The sequence below is a fragment of the Danio rerio genome, chromosome 6 (genome assembly GCF_052040795.2).
Source record: "Danio rerio strain M-AB ecotype USA chromosome 6, GRCz13ab, whole genome shotgun sequence".
Taxonomy (NCBI): Eukaryota; Metazoa; Chordata; class Actinopteri; order Cypriniformes; family Danionidae; genus Danio; species Danio rerio.
In genome coordinates, this window is record NC_141026.1 from 29,400,001 (window position 1) to 29,426,954 (window position 26,954).

Consider the following 26,954-nt stretch of genomic DNA (forward strand, 5'->3'; position numbering starts at 1 on the left):
GTCCTTGTAATTCATAACACTTAAACATAATACTATAACAATGTTTTGACATTCAAATTTTGCCAGGTTGTCTGTGAGTTTTATTTTTTATTTTTTATACAGTATAAAATACATTACACCTCTGAAGAGTCTCTGTAAACCTCCAATTGCGATGTGTTTGTGTGTGTGTGTGTGTGTGTGTGTGTAATCATGTACATGTTCATTGCATTGTGAGAACCAAATGTCCCCTCAAGTAAATCCATTCCAGTAATCTGATCTTCTGGGGACATTTTAGACACAGTAGGCTCATAAATCCTACAGAATTATTAAGTATTTTGAAAAAAATAAAAATGCAGAATGTTGTTTATTTCATGAGGGCTGTGTTTAGCTGTAGGGTCAGGTAAGAGCATACAATATACAGCCTTTAGAGTTAAAAATTCATTATATCTATGAGAAGTCCCCATAACACATGAAAACCCAGTGCGCATGCGTGTGTTGTACTCCATGGTGTGAGTGTGTACATGTGTGTGTGTGTGTGTCCTACTCCACAGGGAATCTAATCTCCATCCCCCACACCCCCCTTCTCTCTCTCCCTCTCTCTCTCTTTCTCTCTCTCTCTCTTTCTCTCTCTCTCTCTCTCTCTCTCTCTCTCTCTCTCTCTCTCTACTGCATTGATGCTTCTGCCCTCCTCAGTGATGATGTCACTGGTTCAGCCAGTCTCAGCATCACAGCTCTAGGCAGAGCCAGCAGAGCCATTTTGGCTTCTACATTACAGAACACTCAAAGATCTCTCCTCCAAGAAGCAGGCCTTAGCGGGCATCCGGCTACACGATATCCCTCTGTGGAGCAAATAAAGGATCTTCTGTTTAACCAAGGGAAACCCAGACTGATTTTTTCCATATCAGAGGAAGAGCAGAAAAAGGAAAATTTGAGAAGGCAGCGGTGGGAGCTGACTCTGTAGAGTCAATAGCTGAGAGCTGCATCAGAGGATCACCATTGTAGAGGTAAGAGTTTTTTTCCATTGTCGGCTCGTTCTAGAGGACAATGCAGTATTAATGAGCCTCTGTGTGTTTATTTGGTGTTGGGTCACCAGGGTGGGACTGCTGTGGGGTGCGGCCATTCAGAGCCTGTCAACAAATCCAGACATTATTATTATGACAGTGTGTAATTTTTTTTTTTTTTTAGAATTGGAGCAGATGTTGTTTGTCATTAATGGCCTTCTGTCCTTGTGTACATATTTCTAAGTGCGGCTGAGATAAATGCCGTGTCATTCATTGTCTCAAGCTGAAGCTGGCAGCCACACAGTAATGCCTTCAGGATAGAGGTAATGGATCACGATTTGAGAGAGTGCAGAGAAGTGCATAACTCCATGCCAAAATTCATTATTATTAAAGTAAGTTTGGTCAATTCTGGCATTGCAAGATTATGGAATTATATCCCTGTGTGTTCTGAGAGCACTGTTTAAAGGATGTTAGGCACAATTAATGATTTATGCATATTTCTTAACACTTAAAGACAAGAAGATTGATGCCAAATTAAAAAGGGCACTTAGAATATTTTTTTATATTATGATTTTATGATTTGCACTGCAAAACACTTACAGTATTCTTTCTTGATTTGACCCTTAAAATAAATTGCTCTGGTCTAACAATTTAGTAAAACTTGTTCAATATGTTTTTTTTAACGTGATAATGTAATATTTGAGGTTTTCTGACCTTAAATATTGAAAACAATATTTGTATATTTATACAGGTGTGTTTGTGTGTGCACTTTCCAAATTTATTCAACAATGACCTGTTATTTCCTACAAATAAATGGTGTAAATGATAATATTAACTCATAAAATTACTTTTGCTGCTTGTTCAAAAAACTCTTATTTAAAATTAGTTTTTTTTGGGAAAACTTAATTGTTTTATGTTCAATTTACTTAAACTTGTAAAAACAATTAAGTTATTTTAAATAATTTGTTTTGGGACAGCATAAAGCAATTTTTTGAAACAGCATTTTTACAGTATTTTTAAAAATTGAGAATAAAGGAATATTTGGAAAACACAGATTTTTGATCAAGAAAAAAATAAACACATCAATGTCAATTTCTGGAAAAAAAAAAAAAAAAAAAAAAAAAATATATATATATATATATATATATATATATATATATATATATATATATATATATATATATTAAAGCAAGTATTAAGGCTGTACTCAAACCCTTAGTTCAAAATATCTTTAAATAAGGAGAAACTAAGATTTTTCAAGTGGTATGTGTATATTTCAGGTTGCATGGCAACATTTTTACAATCATCTTATCAGCACTTACAATGCTGTGGATGGAGTGCAACAGATCCAACCTTAATTGTGATGTACTATATGAACTAAATAAATCTATAATAAATCTATAAATCTGGGGTCGCCACATCGGAATGAACCGATAACTTATTCAGCACTTTTTTACGCAGCTGATGCCCTTCCAGCAGCAACCCATCCCTGGGAAACATTCATTCACACCCATTCACACTCATACACTACAGACAATTTAGCTTACCCAATTCACCTGTACTACATGTCTTTAGACTGTGGGGGAAACCGGAGCACCCGGAGGAAACCCACACGAACGCGGGGAGAACATGCAAACTCCACACAGAAATGCCAACTTACCCAGCTGAGGCTTGAACAAGCGACCTTCGTGCTGTGAGGCGACAGCACTGCCTACTGCGCCACCGCGTCGCCTGCGTGAAACAGATTTTTTAAAATATAAATTTGGTGCTCGAAGGATTATCAATGAGCAATTCTAGGCAAAGGCAGGTGCATCTTGACTCGCGTATTCAGTATTGAACACTATTGTGTTTTAAATGTTTTTATTGTAAGTTCAGTATAAAATGTAAAAAATTTTTAATAATTATTAATATGATTTTTTTTCTATTTATTTTTAAATATTAATAAATAAGGTAATTACCATAGCAACTTTATTGTGATAGTTTGGTATATTTACCTTTGGCCCTCCACCCTCAATCAAGTTTGGTTTTTCGCCCTTCAAAAGAAAAAAATTGGGCACCCCTGCTTTATATACACATTATTTGACTTGCAGCTGCCTTGTCACTTTTCATTTGCTGTCTTTTTACATTTCTAATTCACTAATTCGATTCATAGTTACACTTTGTTATTTACAATGGGCATGAAAATGTTCATTAATCAAAGTGCAAGTCATATTATTCCATGCAATATAAATGTAATTTCATCTTTATCACTTATTCATTATCTCAATATCTCTAAAAATGGCCGCCTTTCTGAATTGTAAATGTCTAAGAAGACTATAGGGAGTAACAGGACAGTTTGAATCCTCTCCGACACGCCAGGATGTGACTCAGCGTGATGTCAGTCTTAATTGAACATTGCAGAATTTTGCTCATAGGATATCTCTGAATGAGCTCATCCACATTCATTCAAATGAACCTCTTAGTAATTGAAGCAACATCTTAATAAATGAAAGTAGAACTATAAAAATGGCTGTGATATTTAATGGTAAATAACTGTAAAATGCTAAGATTAAAATATGTATTGACATTCATTTTCATAATATATACATTGAATAATCAAAAATGAATTGCATGACACTTTGTTTAAACGTTGCTATGATTTTTTCAGTCATGTACATTAGTACAATGTTGACATTTCTTTTATGATTTCAGTCATATTTTAAATTTTAATGGTGTAATTCTGCAACCGTAGCTGCCTTTTCTACTGTAAATTTCACAGAGTGTGTTTTACAGCAAGATTGAGGTTTACAGGCCATAAATCTCTTCTAGCACATTAATTTTACCTCCATTTTGGTGTGGCCAAGAGGCTGAGTTTGTGGCGTCCAGCTCTGTTTTTGAGCCATTGTAATCCTAGGAAGCGAACTGACATTTAGCCAGCCCTGCACTTCTTTTGTTGCTGCCGGGCCGAGTGTCTCTGGATCTGTAGCTGACCGTGCATGATCCTTTTACGGTGAGGTCATATACTGTAAACACCATCCTGTTATGGTTGGAAATATTGAGTCGTTTTGGATATATATTTTCACCTCATCACTAAAATCATCCCTCTTGCTTTTCTGGCTTTTCATTCTGTTCATGCCAATTTTTTTCTTACAGCAGATTCAACATGAAATTATTCTCATCGTTGCTATAGTGATGGGCAGCTAAGATTTACAGGCTTCCCGAAAGTTGCTGTAATTTAATTTCCAACGGGGAAGGGTTTAAATCAATATTTCTCGGCTGATACACTGTATAGTAATGGAAGTACAACATGCTGTAAGTTAGATCTTTTTCTTATTTGCACAAGAGCTACTCATACATGCAGAAGATAAAATGATAAAATAAATTAATTTGATTCTGTGTGCAATTATTAGCATGTACATTCTAAATATTTTATATTACCTTCCTACATTCTACAAAACCTCTTACCCTGTAGTCCGTTTATAATAATAATAATAATGTATATGTGTTATATTAATATAAATAATAAAAATTCCCAAAAGGCTTCCCGGAAGCTGCAATTTCCATTGGGGAAGGGTTTAAATCATTATTTCTAGGCTGATATACTGTATAGTAATGAAAGTACAAAATAAGTTAAACCTTTTTCTTATTTGCTGAAAAACTACTCATAGATGCAGAAATATTTTTACAATTATGAAGTAGATTAATTTAAATCTGTGTGCAATTATTAAAATGTACATTCTCAATATTATATATTATATTCCTCCAATCTCCATAATTTATCCTTTAGCCAATTATTATTATTAATAATTATATATATATATATATATATATATATATATATATATATATATATATATATATATATATATATATATATATATATATATATATATATATATATATATACAGTTGAAGTCAGAATTATTAGCCCCCTTTTCATTTTTATTTTCTTTTTTTAATATTTCCCAAATGATGTTTAACAGAGCATTGACATTTTCACATTATGTCGGATAATATTTTTTCTTCTGGAGAAAGTCTTATTTGTTTTATTTCGGCAAGAATAAAAGTAGTTATTAATTTTTTTAAAAACATTTTTGGGACATAATTATTAGCCCCTTTAAGCTAATTTTTTTTCAATAATCTACAGAACAAACCATCATCATACAATAACTTGCCTAATTACCCTAACCTGCCTAGTTAACCTTATTAACCTAGTTAAGCCTTTTAATGTCACTTTAAGCTGCATAGAAGTGTCTTGAAAAATATCAAGCAAAATATTATTTACTGTCATCATGACAAAGATAAAATAAATTAGTTATTAGAAATAAGTTTTTAAAACTATTTTGTTTAGAAATGTGCTGAAACAATCTTCCCTCTATTAAACAGAAATTGGGGAAAAAAATAAACAAGGGCGCTAATAATACAGGGGGGCTAATAATTCTGACTTCAGCTGTATATATATATATATATATATATATATATATATATATATATATATATATATATATATATATATATATATATATATATATATATATATATATATATATATATATATATATATATATATATAATATAATTAATTATAGTTGTAATTCTAAAAAAATATATATTTAAAATGTGTAATATATAAAAAAATTATGATATTAATATAATAGCTTTTGTTTTAAATTATAATTGTCTTATTAATTATTATTGAATATTGTTTTAATGCTAAAAGCAAAAAGACATTTTATAAAACTGAAATATTTCATAAATGTCAAAAATCAGCCTTACTGTCATTTCGATGTCATGTAGGCAGTTAACATTGTTTCTCATTGATCCCCACAGAAGGGCAAACAAAATAGGAGTAGTAATAACCAAATCTACTATTAATACATAATAATAATAACAATAGTAATAATAGCAATACATTTAGCTCCAAGCAGCAATTAAGGGGCCAAGCAGCCCAGAGGCCAAAAGCAACAAGGTTATTCAGTAGCATCAGATCATGCGAAACGATGACTTTTTAAATACATATGAAGTATGTTTACTTAAAATATCAGAACATCATGAAAACAGTTAACAATATAGTTTGCACTACTTAACTGATAAAATAGCAGGTATTATTTGTGTATAAAGAGATATATAACTATATAACAAAAAAATGTGTTATTTCTACTCAAATTTGAGAAAGGATAGACAAATCTAGTCATTGGGTTGAATTTAATAAAAAAATCAGGATATTTTCACCTAAATGTGTAATAAAATAACCCAGAATGAATTGGGTAGGCTAAAATTGTGTATGAATGAGAGTGTGCGGGTTTTCCCCAGTGATGGGTTGCAGCTGGAAGGGCATCGGCTGTGTAAAAACATATGCTGGATAAGTTGTTGGTTCATTCTGCTCTGGCGACTAAGTTGAAAAGAAAATGAATGAATAATTGAATAACCCAGTATATCTTGGAGTGTATAAAGATCTTCGAGTTTAACCTGGAATCGGTGTTTTAATCCTTCATGTTTGTCTTGACAGGTGAGCAGTGACCTGAACGTTTAAAGGAGGGCTCTGAACACACAGACGGAGGCACCATGGCAGGGGCCTCGGTGAAGGTGGCGGTGAGAGTTCGTCCCTTTAACTCTCGGGAGATCGGTAAAGAGTCTAAATGCATCATCCAGATGTCCGGAAACACAACCAGTAAGTACCCACTTGCACCTGAGACCCAGTGCTTTATCCTAAGTTTATATCCTGAGTTTATAGAGCTGACTGCTGTATTCACTTGTGTTTATGAATGTTTGACCTCATTGGTGAGGGTTTCATAAGGGCAGCCATTTTGGTAGGATGTGGGACAGTTAATCAGTGAACTAGAGTTGCCAGTGAATTTCATCCGACATTAATTTCATTGTCGCTTATTAATCTAATGTGGCTACAGAAACCAAGAGTTATTAAAAAGGCTTGTTGAGATGAACTTGTCACTGCTGAAGGGAAACGATTTTAACAAGCACAAAGATGTAGTTACTAGTGATCAATTTTGCTTTGCTGTTTTTTGACAGTTGTTACGCAAGCACTTGTTAATTAGTGTTCACTTTCAAGGGAACAAATGTGGAGACATTAGTTTTTTTTTCTTAAGAATGTGGAGTAAAACCACACTAAAACAAGAGATTTATAGGATATTTGCTTTCGGGGATAGATTACCCTAGAATTTAAAAAATGTACTCGTCATTTACTCACCCTGAAGTGGTTTTAAACCTTTTTGAGTTTTCTTTTTTTTAATGGACACAAATTAAGATATTTAAAAAAAAATGTTGGAAACTTGTAATCATTGACTTCAGTATAGAAAATCAAATGCTATGAAAAGTTAATGGTTGCAGGTTTTTAGCATTTCTTTAAATAGCTTTTTTTTCTGTTTATGAAAAACTCAAACAGGTTTGTGAAAATGAAGGATAAGTAAATGATGACAGAATTTTCAGTTTTGGGTGAACTATCCCTAAATAAGAATATGTGTTTGTGTATGCTTTTCAGTTATTAAAATTAATGTTAAGTAATACCTTTTATGGACAGTGGAGCATATTGTGCTGTTAAGTAAGGTAAAAAAAGGGTGATCATATAGCCAGAGTTCAAGTAAAAGTAAAAGTAGATTTTATATGATAAAATCAATATAATTTACAAAAGAATTTTTTGTATTATTAACATCACACTTATTGTCACTCCTGATCAATTTAACACACCCTTGTTAAATAAAAATCTTTACAATTATTTAAAATCTTACTGACCCAATACTTTTGAACAGTAAGATTTTACATACCATGCATATATTTTCACACCTTGCTACTGGAAATTGGTCAGTGAGTGTTTAACAAACTGTGCTTTCGTTCTGTAATAAGACACTTGCACATGCTAGTATATTATTGTTGCAAAAAAATCAATCCCAAATGAAGTTAAAAGGTTTTCAGCCAGTTAATGTGTGATTATTATGATTGATTATTTCTTGTCAAGAAAACACTGCACTTATTTGAAAAGCTAGGTAGCTAACTGAATAGAAAAAAAAAGATAAATACTTGGTTAACCTTTGCAAACTATCAGAGATGGTCCAAAATGCAGGGTTCCACACAATTTATTCCAGAACACAGATTAATTAAGTTAACATAACAAATTTAAGAAGATCTCAAAAATTCAAATGTTTTAGCTCAACTTAGTTTGAACAAGCTGCAAAGACTTTACTTAATCACTTTACTTAATCACTAAAAGTGAGTAACCCGCTGACATAAAGTTGACACTTTATAATTATTTAAAATAAGTAAACCCGTTCCCTCAAAAAGTTGAATGAACATAGTTTTTTACTATTATGCTCATACAGTTGCAATTAGAATTATTCACCCCCTTTGATTTTTTTTTTTTTTTTCCAAATGATGTTTAACAGAGCAAGGAAATTTTCACAGTATGTCTGATAATATTTTTTTCTTCAGGAGAAAGTCTTATTTGTTTTATTTTGGCTAGAATAAAAACAGTGCTTCATTTTTTAAAAATCATTTCAAGGTCAATATTATTAGCCCCTTCAAGCAATATTTTTTTCGATAGTCTACAGAAAAAATCATCGTTGTACAATAACTTGACTAATAACCCTAACCTGCCTAGTTAGTTAAGCCTTTAAATGTCACTTTAAGCTGTGTAGAAGTATACGTAGAAAATTATCTAATAAAATATTATTTACTGTCATCATGGCAAAGCTAAAATAAGTCAGTTATTAGAAATGATTTATTAAAACTATTATGTTTAGAAATGTGTTGAAAAAATCTTCTCTCCGTTAAACAGAAATGGAGCAAAAAAATAAACAGGAGGGCTAATAATTCAGGGGTGCTAAGAATTATGAATTCAACTGTATATCTTTTACTTATAAATTTTAAGTGAACAGCATTACTCACTTTTTTGAGTTAAGTCAACTAATCACTTTAAAAGCAATGAGTTTACTCACTTTTTAAAAGTACAGACAATTAACTGCTTTTTACAATTAAAATAAAATGATAAAAACAAGTACCAATATTGAAATAGGAAGTAGAAGATGACATATATTATATTATAAGATATATTATGAATATGATTTTAAAATGAAATTTGGATATAATTGTACTGGCACTTAGTACGCTTAGTACAATTCTATAATAACGCCAACATAAGAGCAGCATAAGAGTTTATGGTTGGGAGTTTGTGTGGAGAATTAAGGGAACTGATCGCTGGCTGGAGAGAGATTTGATTTCTAATCTGCCTGGCTGGGCGAAACCATTGGTCAATAATAGATGAGAACTTGTGAAATATTTAGACTTTGGCCTAATTTAGCTTCCTCCCTTCCACCTTGTGTTGCTTAAGAAAAGCAGTGTGTCCACTGTCATCTCTTCACCTGAGATAGGTCTTTATAAAGTCTTGAAGGGCACATCAAACATTGAGCTACAAACCGCAGTAGGTCAAGATAAACTGCAGTATATAGTTGGTTTTACCTTAATCTGTGTAAAATCAGTTACAAAAGGATCTTGATGATAGTGGAATGTAATTTTACACCATAGTATTGCTGTACAGCTCAGGTCAAGAGTTTTCGGTCTGGCTAATCTGTCAAAAAATGTTCAAGCTTTTATGGAGATTTTGTAAATGTGGCAGAGCAACGACAGTGAAGATAAAAGCTTCTAATTATTTTGTGAGCCTTGAACAAAAGAGAAACGAGGCATCAAAATGCACAAGAAACACTTACTGTCATTGTAAATGGATTGTGTTAGTCAACATGTGTTGACTGTGTTGGACATCATCATTTAGTCCATCTTCCATCAACTTAAGCTGCAATGAATAAATATCTATATAATATTATATAACCGCAAAAATTACGGTTAGTTGTACATAAAATCTTACATGCTGTTAGTGATATTATATATTTAACATTTGTTTTGATTTCTTACATAATATTTTCAATGTGTCTATAGTAAGTTTATAAACTGTTTATGTGTAAACAGAATTATTTGTGCCTATCTATGAATGCTAATTCATCCAGGATGATATTTCTTTGTACATTAAGTGCACTTCTCATGGTCATAAACACTTTTCTCACCATCTGCACATGAATTCTGACTGACTTGAAGCGTGTCTTGTTGACACGTTGCTAAGTTGAACATCTGCATTCGTATGTGCAGCTGGTAGTGCCCAATTAAAATAACTTTGATTAATATTACATAAGAAAACTTGTGTAGTGGGATCTTGAAAATGTTATCTGTTTAATGAGCAGATTTACTTTTTCCCAGATGATGTTGTTTATTTTCTTCATGAAATAAGTAAAGCTTGTTCTAAAGGATTATTTTGAAGTTTAAATTCTCACCACCAACATGCATCATGTTGGTCCTTTTTACACAAGGAAGACTCATCCCTGTTTTTTTCAATCGCACTGTACAACATTATATGATCAATTAGTCATGACAGCATACGTTTTAGTTCATTGTAACATATTAAACTAGGTTAAAAATGTTCTAACTTTATTTTATAAGTTATGCAAGCTGTTTTAAGTCAGTTTGACATAAGTTCAGTGGATTCAGCTAATTAATTTGATTCGGCTGAAAAATTTAAGACTAACAGTTTTTTTTTTTTTTTTTTTTACAGTGCAGTTATGTTTGTGTTGAATATTGTGAAATAAGCTTGCACAATTTACATACAGAATTGGAATTGAAGTTATGAATTGAACTTATTATTTTTTTTTTTACTAAATTAAATGTATTGGACAATAAACAATCTCAGGAATTGTGTTTTTTTTTGGCTTATTTTTAATAAGTACAATGTTTAAAGATTGGTAAAACATAAAGAAAGACTTTAAAAAGGGATTACTAACTTTACTTAAAAAAGTAAAAACCTGTTGACTTAAAAGCGACAATTGAAAGTGTTGTCAATTTAATTTATTACAGTTTTCATTTATAAATTAAGCTGAAAAAATAGCTTGATCCAGTAATTTGATCCAGTATTTTTATTTTTTTAGTGTGTGGATATTACAGCAAAAAACATTTAAAAATTAAATGCAAAATATGTAACCTGTGCGTATAAGTACACATTTACAAAATCCAGCGCTGTGCATACAAGTGAATGTTTACTTTGAACTTTAACAGAGCCATTGTTTTTACACTACAATCCTCCAAACCAGTGCACAGAACAACATCAATGTGAATTGCAAGATTACCTGCGAGGACAGCCTGTGTGGTTTGTCTGTGTCTATTCAGAGTCCACTCAAAGATCTTTTCAAAGCCCTCCACACAATCGCCAGGATGCTTAAAGCGATCTGTATAAAAGGCCCAGTGGAGTGAGTAATGGAAGTGATCTATTCAAAATCTAATGTGAGAGACAATTAATTAGTTAATATGTTTGACCTTCTTCTGTCTTGTATATAACGTTTTGAATGCGTTCTGTAAGTAAAAAAGGCAGTTGAATCGCATGTTAAAAATGAACAAATATGCATTAAGACACATGCAAGAACACATCTGAATTGCTTTGTAGAACGCTGCTCTTTGCTACATTAAAAGCCAGACTTGGTATATGGCAAGCCAGCCGATGATGTCATGAAAGAGCCTTTCTAGTCAGCTGTAATTTGGAGAGAAGCCAGTCCCAGTCCCAGTCTAAGGGTGTAAATAACTGGTTGTTAGTGGGAGTTGGAGCCCGGAGAGTGTCTTTTGTACTCCATGCTGCCTGCTTTGTCGCCGCTGCCAGCTTGAGATGGGTCAATAGCCGAGTTCCCACAAAGCTGGAGAATGGAGGAAAGCTGAGTGATTGGCAGCTCTGACTGCTTTAAGCCACCCAGCTATCACTGAGGCACCATTGGGCCACTCACATAGGCCTTCGAGTTCTTATAAAAGGGTTTCCTTTTTGTAGGAAATTGTTGCATTACTGAGCCGCAGCAGATTTTAGCCGTTCCCTGTGAGAAATCTAATGTAAGATTCAGTTTAATGGTTTCTAAAATCTTCAATGGTGCGGGATTTTTATTGGTCTCAGTAGTGCTGTGATGTTCTGAGTGTGTGATGTTCTCAGTGATACTGTGGTGATTATACATGTGGTAGACGTCCATTTAGAAAGGATACCAAATTATCCATTTGATGAACCCGTATCGTTGATGTTTCAGAGAGAGTTCGATTGCCATGTTGATCAAAGCCCTAAGTGATTGTACTCCCATCACATGACTCTCAGAATTGCTTTCTCTTTATTGATTGAGACTGCTGTGGATGAATAGGGAGTCTTCAGCTTGTTACAGAGCCCAGATCTTTGATTAATGTAGACCTGTGCTGTTTTTTCTTGTTTATGATTATAATCCTCATGAGATTTTGAGTGAAAGCTGTGACATTAGTGATCTTTAATTTCAGACTCAACAACAGACATTACAGGCAAGAGAATGGTGCCTGTTATAACACTGACGAGGCATAGTAAAGTCACACAGCAGGACTTTGATGCTAAATTTATGACACTGCCAGACCATCATCAGAGGCAATATGATTCACTGCAAGGCAATTAATTGAATGTCTGCAAGCGTTTTATACTCATTGACCAAGGACTAGTGAACCTCAATTCTTGCCCTAACTCAAAACAAAAATGGACCCTTGGACCACAAGACCAGTCATAAGTTTAATTTTCATGAAACTAGGATTTATACACTACCGGTCAAAAGTTTGGGGTTAGTATGTTTTTTAAATGTTTTAAAATAAGCTTCTCCTGCTCACCAAGGCTGAATTTATTTAATCAAAAATACAGTACAAATTGTAAAATTGTGAAATGTTATTGCGCTATAAAATAACTGTTCCAAAGTAGTTTATCATTTAATTTATTTAATATCATTTAAATTATTAATTTATTCCAGTGATTATATAGACTAATTTTCAGCTTCATTACTCCAGTCTTCAGAGTCACATGATCCTTCAGAAATCATTAATAGTATTAATTATTATTGTCATTCGTCCATTCATTCATTCATTTTCTTTTTGGCTAAGTTCCTTTATTAATTTGGGGTCGCCACAGCAGAATGAACCACCAACTTATCCAGCATATGTTTTACTCAGCCGATGTTCTTTCAGCAGCAACCCAACACTGGAAAATATTATTATTGCTGTTATTAATGTTATTATTAGTGATTGTAATAGTAATAAAAGCAATAATGACTGGAGTAGTTGATTCTACACTCAATAATAATGCAGTTTTTGAAATTTTATAATTTTATAATTTTTTAATAACATTATATATTTTTTTACATTTAATGAATGCCGCCTTGATGAACAGAATAATTACCTATTAGACTGATGATGTATATCACATTAAAGCTGAATAAATATATATTTTATTGGTGTGTACTTTATTAGGATAGAACAACATATAACCAATATACAATTATTTAAAATCTGCAATGTGAGAGTTCAAATTGCCATGAGAGTTCAATTGCCTTTAAAGTAATCTGTGAAGTGCTTAACAATGCGTGTTACAAATTAAAATGATTAATATAGTATATTAGGAGTGGTTGATTAATCAAAAATTAATCAAAATGGACATTCAGAACCTATAATCAATCAAATATTTTCAGGTCTAATTTTTTCAATTACATTTCCACCCATCTGTGGAGGCACGTGACCTGGCTCTGTTAAGGCTGATTTATACTTCTGCGTTAAATGCACGGGTGTGGTCCGTTGCAGTGTAATGGAAACTACACAAGAGATGCCTTGAGATGGCATGTTTTCCATTACAATAAAATTATTATTTACATTAAAATATTTGCTTACAGAATATGAAAATGTTATAACATTATTTACAGGATATACCAGAGTTATTTAATTTAGAAGAGATACTGCTTATTTTATACTGCTAGAAATTCAAAAACATTGAACATAATTAATTTTTTTTCCAAAAGTACAAGCCATTTATTTTATCCTTTTTTAAAAGAAAAAAAGTAACTGTTAGTTTCAGGTCATTTGTGTTTTAATTTCAGTTGTTTAACATTGATGTTAAATAAACAATCATAGATAGTAGATAGTGTGTGTTTCCTTTAATTATTTTAGAATCAAGTAATGCTCCCTTCATTAAAAAAATCTCTCACTTGTAATATGTGAGCATACTTACTGTACAAAACTTATCAGTGAACTTTGAGGGCAAAAAAAAAAAAAAATCTTTTAATAATAGTTATCGAGTTAAAATGTTTAATTAATCAGGATTTTGATTTTAGGCCAAATCTCCCAGCCCTATAATATGTTTGTGATATATTAAATTCTTAATTCCACAATCCCAATAAAGGCTTTGAATGTAAACATGACTTGACAAAAATGTATTTGATATAGTCGTCAGAATGAGCACTATGGCCATTCTAGTAGTTATATAATTTTGGTCTTCATCTTCCTTGACAATTTTGACTAAGATCTGGTCTGATTCAGTTTTTTTTTTCCTGATACATGATTAGTTGTAATAAAAAAAATGAGTGCTGATCTAATGGAAAAATATATTCACACATTCAGTAAGTTGAAACTAGAATCTCCATCTCACTGCACTGCACTGCACTGCACACACAAACGTCAGCAGTCTCCATATCATCCTCTGGGCATCAAAAGTGATTAAAAATCCACCTCCTTATTGGGTTTGTGCATTTACTGCTTCAGTCATGACTCTGATGTAACCATTGGAGAGAAGGGTGAATGTGAATCATAGTTATTATTGAGAGCTGGTGATGAGAGAATAGAAGTCTGTTAGTCACAGCATTAGAAAATATTTGACGATTTTCTTTTTTTCTTTTATTTATTAAGTGTATTTTAACAACCTTCTTCCTGCTAGAATACTCTATGTCAGAGGCATGAAATCAGACGCCATGAGTGCCATGAATAATTCAAGCAGTGGCATCTCAAGGTTAGCGTCATTAGCTCTGATTGGTTTGATTGGTTAGTGAAGACCAAACCCATCACAGTTTCCAGAATGTGACCTGCTTGACTCCTAGCAACAGGCATGTGCTAGTAAGAATACTTAATGTATTCAGTTAACAATACCATAGTGACTACACTTAACCACCATTCATCACCACTCAGCTTAATGTCTGTTAAAGGTTTTGCTTTATTGTACAAAACTAAAACAAAACATATTTTGTATTTTCTTATTGTAGATCAAAATTAGACAACTGTTTATGAAGACAAAAAATACATAATTAAAATGAGCAGTATTACACGAGTAGCAGTGCGATATGGCTGTATATCGGCACTGGTGGGAGGAGTGCATTGACACATGACCACAGGTCTCGTGCCGTAGTGTTCCATCAGGGACGATATACATCCATATTGCACTGTGACGAGTGTGATATTGTGTTTACACAACAGTTTGATGGCATAATTGTGTATATAAAAAAGAAAATCAAACACAGAGAGTCTAAAAACCCTTTTGCAAGAAGAACTACTTTCTTCCACAATTCATTGATATCTGCAGCTGATGTCAGAACAGCAGAAACCGTTGCTACTTCACCAATGTCACTTTAGACTAATGGCTGCCGACACACTGTATCTCCAAAATTACAAATATTTTAAAATAGACACTATGTCTATAAATAAACTGCATAGTTGCAATCTAAACAACTACATTCTCATCTAAAAAGCTTCAACAGTTCATTATGTTTTCCAACAGCAGCAATATTTGTCAAACTGTAGAGTTTGCTCTGCTTGTTGCTGTATGTGAGCGAAGTAATACACAAGGGTGAAGGGTGAAAAAGCTGTACGAGTGCTGTTATTTGCAGAATATCACTCAGCTATCAACCAATCAGATTCAAGAATCATACAGAACTTTTGTATAGTCTTCATTATCAAATGTTTTTGTGTGTGTTTTAATTGTTTCTTCATTGTAACAGTATTTTACCAAAAAACCAAGGTAATTAAAGGTACTTAAAAACCCTAATAAACGGTGTTTAAAAAAATGTCGATAATATCAATTGCTGTGTCCATCCACCTGTTTTTATTCACAGCTTGGAATATTGCATAAAAATGCTTAATGGAAATGCCAAGATGTGCATACATTATGAAAATGTGCATAAAGAATGTATGCGCACAACTGAGTAGGATAAACTGTTTATCTGATAGGAACTAATGTGCATATACTACGATGGAAACAAATAAATTTCAGGATGAAAAAAAGTCATGTGATTTTGTTTTATCAGATCATGTCATAACAAAAATAGGGGCACTGGCCATGTTGCACAACATCTGAAATGTTGTCTTGGTCATTAAGAAATCCCTTAGTCTAAGCTATAGTCTGTCATGGGATGTACAGATTCACATGAAGTTTATTAAAGGAAAGTTGTGCAGGCAATGGTCACAAACAAGAACAAACAGGAGCATAAATGTAATCCAAAAAGCGAGGTAAAAAACAGGCGAATGGTCAGGCTAGGCAGCAAATAATCAAACACGATAAACAAGCAAAAGGTCAAAAACACTGGAAGACTAGACAAGGGAAACCGCTTTGTACTGTTTACAGAAAAAGTGCAATCAGTGGGAAAACAGGAACTGGTGAGTGTAAGGTGCATGCTGGGAGTTGTAGTTTGTTACTGTGACGTGTGTGTGTGTGTGTGTGTGTGTGTGTCTGTAGTTCTCCAGCGATCTGCAAGAATTATATTACTGGTTATCGTAACATTACCTCCCAGAGCTTCTGTGCTCCAAAAGAATGGTTCCACGCCTCCAAAAGCCACAGTATGTTCATTGCGTTTTGTCTTCTGAAGTGCAGATCATTTATAATATAAGAGAAAAGGCTCATGGTGGCTTTTCCTACCACAGCAAATTTCACTTTTATTTTTGATATTTGTTGCCAGTTGATAGGGAAGTAATGCTTTTTTTCTTTTTGGATAGAAAGTGTGCTTTATTTGCAAATTATTAAATCTAATAAATCTAATTTGCATCTCTGGATAGAAACATAGCTAATGATTGCAGCACAAAGAAAGGTTAAGTTAAAAAAAAAAAATCTGAAGTTTAAAGCAGTTAATAACGAGTTGAATGACTTTGAATGACATAGAACCTCACTACTCCCCCACAGACACATCTAGTTTCCACTGGACATCACTAACTAGTCTCTCATCAGACATCACTAGTCCCTCAATCTGCTCCGTTGTGATATTGATAGGATTTTTGTCAGTCTCTTTCATAGTTTATTGACTGCAGTGGGTTTCTTAACCCCTAACATTTAGCCAAGGGTTCTCCAGCGATTTTCATTTAGGCTTGGATCAGGATTCTAGGTTCATCATTTCATTATTTCAGTGATTCAGCATTAATGGACTGCTAGAACTGTTTTGCTGTGATAGGCCTCCTTGTCCTGCAAGACAATTGCTTACTGACTGAGTAATGAATGTCTGCAAAGAATCACATGTTTGCATACACTGCATTTACTCTATCATGTATCTGTTTAAGAGGCCAAATTCCTGCTGCAGAAAACATCAAACCTTTACCTTTTCTCCTCCTCCTTTCAATGACTTCAGTGCATATTTTGACTTCAGTCTTTTCTCAATTTAATGAAGGATAATTTTTCCGTTCAGATCAAAATAAATAAATTAGCTTTCATCACTGAAGTGAACTTTGGACCAACTGTTATTTTTTCTGCCCTTTCTGGTGAGAGGTTTGGCCACTGCTGTTCTTTCAGTTTAAATTCTCACTCAACATTGAGTTGTTTGTGGATGACCCACCTTTTGGGGGGACTTCAGTGAGTTTTTGACATAGTGAAAATACTTTAGAAAGCACTCTTGAAAGATTTGGAATGACCAAATTTTTAGCTACAATTGTTTACTCCATTGGGCTTCTTCTGAAGGCATTATTTGAAAAAACAAGTGCAGAGAAACATTTTTTTTTTTTTTTGCTTTTTTAACACTGGGACTACCAGAAATCCATAAATACTAGTGTGGCCTTAATAGTTATTCTGTTTGCCATAAGACTTCATATTGTCTTTATACTGTATCATGTTTTTTTCAAAGCTTCTATTAAGATCTTAAAATTAATCTTTGAATGTTTGTTATCCTATTTTATGAAGTCATTACCCTAAAAACATTGTTTTTGTAATATAGTCTAAATATGTACAAATTAGATTACCTGCAAAGGTGCATACCTCACTTTCTCAGGGAAACAACAGAGCTTGCTTTTTTGTTGTCTTGAAAGACTTGTCTGAGGGATGTTTTTATAAGCAGAATGTTGCAAGGCAGCAGAGGCAAACATACAAAGGCACAGGAATAAATAGCGGATACTAAAATCCCTTTAAGGCAAGTCATTTATTCGGAGGCTATCTTTAAAACTGCCTCTCAATCAGTATGCTTCTGCATTCTGTTTGAATGGGGAAACAACAAATTCTCCAAAATTGTTTGATAAGTTTACGATTAATTCCATATTAGGAATCATCAATCAAATAAACAACAACTGTCTCTTTAGTTTCATCTCTAAATGTTCGAATCACAAAAAATCTGCCGAAACTCATCTGGTCTGAGCCCCTTCCCTGGAGTATCGTCAGTTTGAAGACCTTTTTCTTAGAACGCAAAATTACTCATTATTCTTTTTGTGTGTGCGCAAGGAGGATGCTAAGAACTTTCGGTCGGCACCTTGATGCATATAAAGAGTCACATTTGGACAGCTTTGAAATGATAGTTTTAATCTATTTTACTTGCTTTTAATGTCTTTGAACCAATACAGCAGTCGGTCAACACCACCTCCTGGACTGATTTTAAAAAGGTGATCTAGGGAGATGGAAAACAACATATGCAAGGTATTTTTCCCTTGTTGCCAGACAGCATCTTGTTCTGTTTAAATGAAGCCTCGTCATCGCTAAAGTGAACATTTTCTCTTTCTTTCAAATATATAACCAACACAAACAAATGTTATTCACCAAAATGTTTGACACATACATAGCTTGTACTGTTTCACTAACACAGTGGTCACCAAACTTGTTCCTGGAGGGCCGGTGTCCTGCACATTTTAGCTCCAACCCTAATCAAACACACCTGAACAAGCTAATCAAGGTCTAACTAGGTATACTTGAAACATCCAGGCAGGTGTGTTGAGGCTAGTTGCAGCTAAACCCTGCAGGGACACCGGCCCTCCAGGACCGAGATTGGTGACCCCTGCACTAACACATTGATCGAATAAGTGTCACAAAGAGTAAATAAAGTGGCACATAACTGCTACCAATTAGAATCAACAAGCAAATCAGCCATGCTGGACGCACTAGAACCGTATCTGACAGAAGTATAACAGCTTTAACACACGTCTTTCTTTTCAAATCAAAGTTTTGCATTACAAAAAAACTCTGTAAGCCACTGAAAACCGCATTGACACCCAGTTGAGAAATGCTGCTCTGGCTGATGACAATTTTTAACGGAGGTTCTAAGCCCTCTACCAGAAGGCGCTGTTCACTAAGGCACCCTCTATTCAGCAATGAAGAAAAAGGTCATAGTGAGTGCTGATTGGCTCTGGTACTTGTAGCTTCATTTGCCATATTGATTGTTACACTTTTCCTCATTCAAAAATATACGAGTGACATTTCTTGCATATTCTATAGTCTTTGGCGGATACTAAATGCTAGTGGTCAATTACAAAATTATAGAAATACTCTGAACTTATTTGTGTTTTGTAATTGTGTAAAATAACCAACACAGGCTCATTGTGAAAACGTAGTCCCTTGGACGTTTCTGTAGACCTTGAATTATGTAGCCAGAGGTACGCATGGCTGCATTTCTTTTTTTAAGCGAACGCTACGGGTCGGTATGACGCGGTTCCTTTTCACGCTTACCAGCTGACCGCTTACTTCTATGTGGAGGGCTTTTCCCACCACAACCAGTTTGTCCAGTTAGCTCCTCGTGTACATCGGCGGACTTGAGACACAGAGAGGAGTTGACCACTCAAAGACTCTTTGAGTCCGGGGAAGAGCGGTTCCAAAAATCAGGTAAGACAAAAACAGAATCCAAAAATAAAACGAACAAGTGAATAACAGCGTGAGAATGTGGTAAAATCTGAAAACGTGGTAAAAATCAGACGAGGGGATTTCTCTTTCTGGACAGCTTTTGTAAATCGTTGGTTGTGTTTAGGAAAGGAGGAGGGTGGGTCAGTCATTCATTTTGTAATTCAGTCAGTCAGACAGACAGTCAGTCGACAGCGGCCTCTGGTTGGTTTATGCGAGAACAGCACGGGCATGAACGCCACTCGCGAGAGAAGTTTGAGATGTGAAAAAGTGCACACAGCGGCCTCTTGTGTATTCACGAAAACAAAAACTGAGCAAATACGTAACTTCAGGGACGTATTTCGCGATCTCCAGAAACGTCCACAGGACTACGTTTTCAGAATGAACCTGGGTTGAAAAAAACAGTGTTAAATCGAAATATACACATGTAAAAGTCAGAGTACAATAGTTATATAAGTTTTAGTTTAAAATATATTATTTAATTTAAATTAAATTAAATTTAAAATGTATTTTTAAAATGACTGCCTCATTAGTTAACGCATTCCTCCTCCTCCATTTACTTTGGCACACACATCCAAACACAATTTTGCAACTAGCAAAAGGAGTAGATGTAACATGGCAGTTTATACAGATGACGCATGATGTCCCCTGGGCTATGCACTGCTATTATTATAACTCATATACTCTGATGAACAGCCCGTACTGCACTGCCCTTGGGAGCGGTGAACACAGATGTATAGACCGGGTAAAAGGGTCTGTCCCTTTTACCGACAGAAGTGAATGAATTATTTCACTCTAGCAAGTTAAGTGCAGTCGGCCATTTTAGAACAGGGCTTTCTGTGTTGTATAATGTGGCCTGAAGGATGTTGCTTTTAATGTATCTGATCGCCAGATTCAGGTTAAAATGTCTTTTGATATAAAATTGTGGGAGAGTGTGTAAATAAAACCATGTATTTCTGATATTTCTGCTTATTTTAGAGGACATTTCTTCCACTGGTAAATGAATTACACATGCTTATTTGTGGGGTTGTCTGGGTGATTTAGTTAGCAGAGGAATTGATTTATTTTCAGGCATTAGCTTTGCTTGAGTGATAGATTTGAAAAGTAGAACAGGGATTTAAAGGAGGGATTATGCAACGACTTGTCCTTCTGTTACTTGACAGCTGTGTGTGTGTGTTTGTGTGTGTGTGTGTTTGTAAAATGTTTTATATATTTAACTGGTGTTCTGGCATCTATGAGGTTTAAAAACATTTTCTTCCTTGCTCTAAGATACAGAATTGAAATGATACAGTCCTGTAGTCACATACAGTTGACGTCAGAATTATTAGCCCCCTGATTATTATTATAAATTTGTTTAACGGAAAGAAGATTTTGTTCAACACATTTCTAACCATAATAGTTTTAATAACTCATTTCTAATAAATGATTTATTTTACCTTTGTCATGATGCCAGTAAATAATATTTGACTAGATATTTTTCAAGACACTTCTAAAAAGCTTAAAGTGACGTTTAAAGGCTTAACTAGGGTAACTGGGTTAACTTGGCAGGTTAGGGTAATTAGGCAAGTTATTGTATTACGATGGTTTGTTCTGTAGACGAAAAAAAAAAATTAAAAGGGCTAATAATTTTGACCCTAAAATGATTTTAAAAAATAAATAAAACTGCTTTTATTCTAGCCAAAATAAAAAAAATAAGACTTACTTAAGACTTTGTAAGAAAAAATATTATCAGACATCCTGTGAACATTTCCTTGCTCTATTAAATGTCATTTGGGAAATATTCAAAAAAGAAAACAAAATTCAAAGTGGGGAAAATCATTCTGACTTCAACTGTATATAATTCAAGGATGCCAAAATATTTAAGGTTATTTTATGAAGCTGAATGAAAACGTTTGTAATTTAAATCATGCTTTGTATGCATAATTTAGAGAGTTTTTGTAACTGAAGATCTGTGTTTATGAGGCAGACTGTTGTTAATGTGCTTATATAGCACTGTTTCTGTAAGTTTGTTATTTTTAGTGTAAATAATAGTTGTTAAATGGCTTTTTCTTATACTGTTAAATATTTTTTGCTCATATTTACAGTGGGGGGAATAAGTATTCAACTCGTCACCATTTTTCTTAGAAAACATATTTCTAAAGGTGCTGTTGGCTTGAAATTAAAATTTTCACCAGATGTAACAACCAAAGAAGTCAATATAAGCAAAGAAAACTATATTAATTCATTTACAAATGAAGTTATATGTAATAAAATTAATTGACTCAGGAAAAAAGTATTGAACACACGAAGAAAGAAAGATGAAGAAAGGCAGTGAAAGCCCAGACTGCAGCTGAAATCTCTCAGTAGTTTTTCAGCAACCCTCTGCCCTTCATCATTGTAAATTAATATTAGCTGCTTCAGTCCAACATTTACATTATCGAGATGATGAAGACAAAACCATGGTGGACACTTTAGCAATAAAATTATCCAAAACACAAATATGGAAACTCTCAAATGGTTTCAGAAAATAAAAAATCTAACTGTAGATTGGCCCACCCAATGACTTGACCTAAACCTAATAGAAAATACGAAATAAAGATCAGATTTGATAGTCGAGACCCACAGAACAAAAAAGTTTTTTACACACTGTTCAAGTATGTGTAAACTCACACCGGAACAACGCATGTGACTTTATTCTGAGTCGTCTTTAAGCTGCCATCACCAAAAAAGCCATTTAAATAAAGTATTAAATGCATTTCAGTAGTTCGCTACTTTCTCCTTGTTCCATTTCTTTGTTAATACACATAACAATTATGTAAGATTTTTGTTTGTTTTGTTTTGTTTTATTTTTATGTTTGTATTGTTTGAATTTTTACCAAAATCTGGTTTGATTCCATGTCAACAGCTCCTTTAGAATAATTTTCACAGAAAAAAAGACATGTTCAATACTTTTTCCCTCACTGTAAATAAAAGGTGTATGTTTTTATTTTATTATTATTATTATCAGTTGTACTCTAAGTGAACACACAAGCATTTTTCAGAAAATACAATATTTACTAAAGCTTCATATGAATTCCAAAGAAATTGGGATCTGTACAAATTTGTTAAAGGGATCGTTCCCCAAAAATGAAAGTTTTGGAAACCGTTGAACACAGAAGTATAGATATAAATTCACATACACAGTTGAAACCAGAAGTTTACATACACTGCATAAAAAGGCACATAACTAAACTTTTTCTCTTTTAGGTTAGTTAGGATTATCAAATTTGTTTCTGTTATGCTTAACAGCAGTATATTGAGAGAGATATTTTTGGAGAAATTTTAAAAGTCAAGTTTACATACAAAAAGATTATTATGCCTCTAAAAAAGCTCAGATGATGGTGTCAAGGTTTTGGAAGTTTCTGATTGGCTAATTGACAAAATTTGAGTTGGAGGCACAACTGTAGAATAATATTTAAGGAAAACCTCAAACACACTGCTTCCTTGTGTGACAACATGGGGAAATCAACAAGCCAGAATCTCAAAAAAAAAAAAAGGAAGAAAAAAAAAGCCAGATTACAATTTGCTAAATTACACTTTTTTGGAAACATGTCCTGTGGTCTGATGGAACTAATGCTGAGTTCAGACTGCATGATTTGGAAAGTAATCGTGTAACAGATGTTTTCACACTGCATGACTATCTGGCGTTTTGTCGCTGCTTTTTTTTTACACTGCAAGATGGCTCGATGACGGGGTTTCACATTGCATGATTTTAAAATAGGAAGAATTACCGACAACTTTGTTAAAACTAGGTCTCACAGCCAAAAACATGTAGTATATCCTTTGTTTTTAACTACATAACGAGAAAGAAGCCTTTAGTTTCTAAACTTTTTTTTTTTACTTTCTGTTTGACACGTCAAACAGACAAGGGTGCTCCTGTCAAACCTCCACTAGTTTTTCCTTTGTTTCTTGGGTCCAAATAAATAAAAAATGAGCGCTTTTTTAACTTGTCCCTCAACCTCCCGCTGGCCTGCAGGTACACACACACACACACGCAAGTGAATGCTGCTCTCTCATTGGCTGTAGGTAGTCGCCAATGTTATTTTTAGTCAAAACTCATTTCACATGGCATGATTTGAATCACCGACAGCTCCAGATATTCAGCATGCCAAATATCTCACAGGCATTGGCGACTCATCGGCGATTCTATCAGATCGCATCTTTGATAGTTCATACAGTGTGATTGTCACTCGAGGACCGATTTGCCTGTGATTTCAGGCATTTGCCTGCAATTTTCTCAAAACCAGTCGGCGAGTCAAAATCGGGGCTAAAATCATGCAGTTTGAACTCAGCATAAGATTGAACTGTTTGGCCATAATGACCAGTGTTGCATTTGGATGACAAAGGGGAAAGCTTACAAGCCTAGGAACACCATCCCAACTGTATAGTGTGGAGGTGGCAGCATCATGTTGTGGGGCTGTTTTGCTGCAGGAGGGGACTGGTCCACTTCGCAGCATAGATGGCATCATGAAGAAAAAACAGTATGTAGAAATACCAAAGCAACATCTTAAGACATCAGCCAGGAAATTAAAACTTGGCCACAAATGGGTCTTTCAAACAGACCATTACCCTAACGCCTGTGTCACACCGCAAGCGTCAGCGGCGCGTGAGCAGAGCGTGAGCAGCGCGTGTGTTTTCGGCGTCCATGTTAACAGATTAGAGCTTTCATACCGCACGCAGCAGCAGCGCGTCAGAGCGAGGCGTGAGCGTCGCCGAAGCAGCAGTGCAGCGATAGTTTCGGCGCTGGGTCTATTTTTGACGCGCTGCTCACGCTCAATTAAAGTGACAGTGCATTGAGAATGACCAAAACACATTGAATGACAGTAAAAACTAACAATTTTACCCAATAAATACGTTAATAATGTCAAATGGTTTATATATAGTCATTCAAATGAACTTAAAACGATTAAAAACGGCAACAAACATTTATTTAGGCCCGAACTACAAAACCAAATGTAAAACTATTTTACTATCAGTTTTGCTTAAGTTGCACACTAGTGTTGTAGGAGAGGGGAAATGGAATATTTACGGGATTTGTAGTCCATAGCGAAGTGTATTGTGGGTAGTGTAGTGCGACACGCATGCTGGATTATGTGAGCTCGCTGTGTTCTGTGCAGCTGAGCAGAGCAAGAAAGTTTTAATCGGCTTTGTTTTATGTTCACTCGAATTATTCCTACCGGGAGCTGTTTGCACTGTGAATCTGACAACACGAAAATAAGTAAAAGAATGGCATGCATTAATTACTTTTGTCCGTCTCATCATCTGCACGAGCATGAATTAATGAGCTGTTATTCTGCCGCTGGACATCACTGAAGCGGAGAAATTAACACTAGTTTGATCAAGTATAAATATCATTATAACTATATTGTATAAATATGATTATAACTAGGTCTACAGCAACCTGATAATCAAAAAACAAATGACATGATATCACAGGCGATTGTCTTCTGACTGTAGACAATTCTCATATAAGTTAGCTTTAGAAGCATACAGTACTATGTGATCTATAAAATTTGTAAAATAAACATTTGCAGGTTAATGAAACAGCAGGGGCCTTGGTACAGATGAAAAGTTTAAAAAGTGTATTTGTATATAGAGGGGTAACTAGATAGAATAGACAGAGATAGGTTGATCTCAGCAGCAGCTGCCGAAGAGCTGCGCGCTGCAGACGCAGCTGGTGTGAAAGGCAAACGCCTGCGTGCTGCTACTGCTCGACAAACGCGCTGCTCACGCTCTGCTCACGCGCCGCTGACGCTTGCGGTGTGAAACAGGCGTCAGCATACTGCCAAATTAGTTAAAATGTGCTTTAAGGACAAAAGAGTGAATGTTTTGGAGTGGCCATCACAAAGCACTGAACTTAATCCTATAGAAAATTTGTGGACAGAGTTGAAAAAGCTTGTGCGAGCAAGACAAATCTTTCTCAGTTACACCAATTCTGTCAAGAGAAATGGGCCAAAATTCTTGCAAACTATTGTGAGAAGCAAAAAAAATCCAAGGAAATTGACTGTAATATTTTGACTGTCTAGAGATTTATAAAAAAAATTCTCTCATTACTCTGGCATTTTGCAAACGTAAATCATTTAGGTAATCATAACGGAGCTAAAATGGTAAATGTTTAGTATGATTTACCACCAGACATTTAAGAAAATGGTTATGTTCATTTTTGGGGTGTATGTAAACCTCGGGTTTAACTGTATTTACTATATGAAAAAAAAAAAAAACATTTAATTCAGTTTGGAGCAAAATTTCTGATTTTCCTATTTCATTTTTGATGATTTTAAGCAATTTCCCAATGTCATATTGCTGAAGATAAAACATAAAGATCAACAAACTACATTATGTAATCAGATATGTTTAGTTCACTGGCTCTCCAGCGTCCCTGGAGAACCAAGATAAGTGTTTACTTACGGCAGACGTATTGACTCTCTGAAGGTCACTCTTGAAATGCCCCTTTTTGAGGTCAGAACACACTGTATGATTCACAGGATGCTTAAATCCATCACATTTGTCTTGTTGTTTTTTAGCGGACTGTGCTATTTTACAGACACAAGAAACATTTAGAAAAGCTTTCCTCATCACTGCTTGACTAAAGTCTGAGTTTGGTAATGGCTACTGAACCACAAACAACAAATCAATGTCTTTTTTGTGCTTACATTGGCTTTTCAATACATGGTTGATTAAATTTACAAAATACAGTTTTCTTAAGAGGCTATTTTTATCCATTTTTGGCTTGTGGTCTTGCACATCCCACCATATGGCCGCAGAGATGTGTTTGAGTGAGGAGACAGTATGTTCTGTCAGAGCTCATGCTGCCTGTCAGACTCTTGACTGCAGCGTCTGTGATGCTGTGTGGGCTGGATATGAGTAAGACTGACCGAACACTGCTCCGCTAATGATGTTCTGAGTGATCGTTAAATGGATAGTTCACCCCAAAAATGGCTGCTCTGCCACCAATTACCGGCCCTTAAAACCAGTTTCCAATTCAACACAAGGCGAGAAACTGCAGACAAAATACACTGTTCTTTCAGGGCTGAGTTTTATACTTGCTTGGGTACACACAGTAA

At 34.4% G+C, this 26,954-nt stretch overlaps 1 protein-coding gene and 1 long non-coding RNA gene across 51 annotated transcripts in view; one reads left to right on the forward strand and one right to left on the reverse strand.

Moving 5' to 3' along the window:
* The first annotated feature begins 723 nt into the window (after positions 1-723).
* Positions 724-26,954, forward strand: part of kif1aa (kinesin family member 1Aa) — a 117,684-nt gene continuing 91,453 nt past the window's right edge. For all 50 annotated transcript variants that reach the window (XM_087257271.1, XM_087257272.1, XM_087257275.1 and 47 more), the window contains exons 1-2: positions 724-983; positions 6,469-6,630. Coding sequence is in view for 41 of the 50 variants with exons in the window: in XM_087257231.1 (XP_087113357.1) it covers positions 6,525-6,630 (106 nt within the window). In the remaining 9 variants the exon portion in view is untranslated. The remainder of the gene's footprint in view (positions 984-6,468; positions 6,631-26,954) is intronic.
* On the reverse strand, positions 20,483-26,097 carry LOC147836367 (uncharacterized). The gene is made up of 3 exons (XR_015493711.1): positions 25,633-26,097; positions 22,801-24,460; positions 20,483-21,943 (listed from the first exon to the last, which is right to left on the reverse strand). It is a non-coding gene; the product is annotated as an uncharacterized LOC147836367 (long non-coding RNA).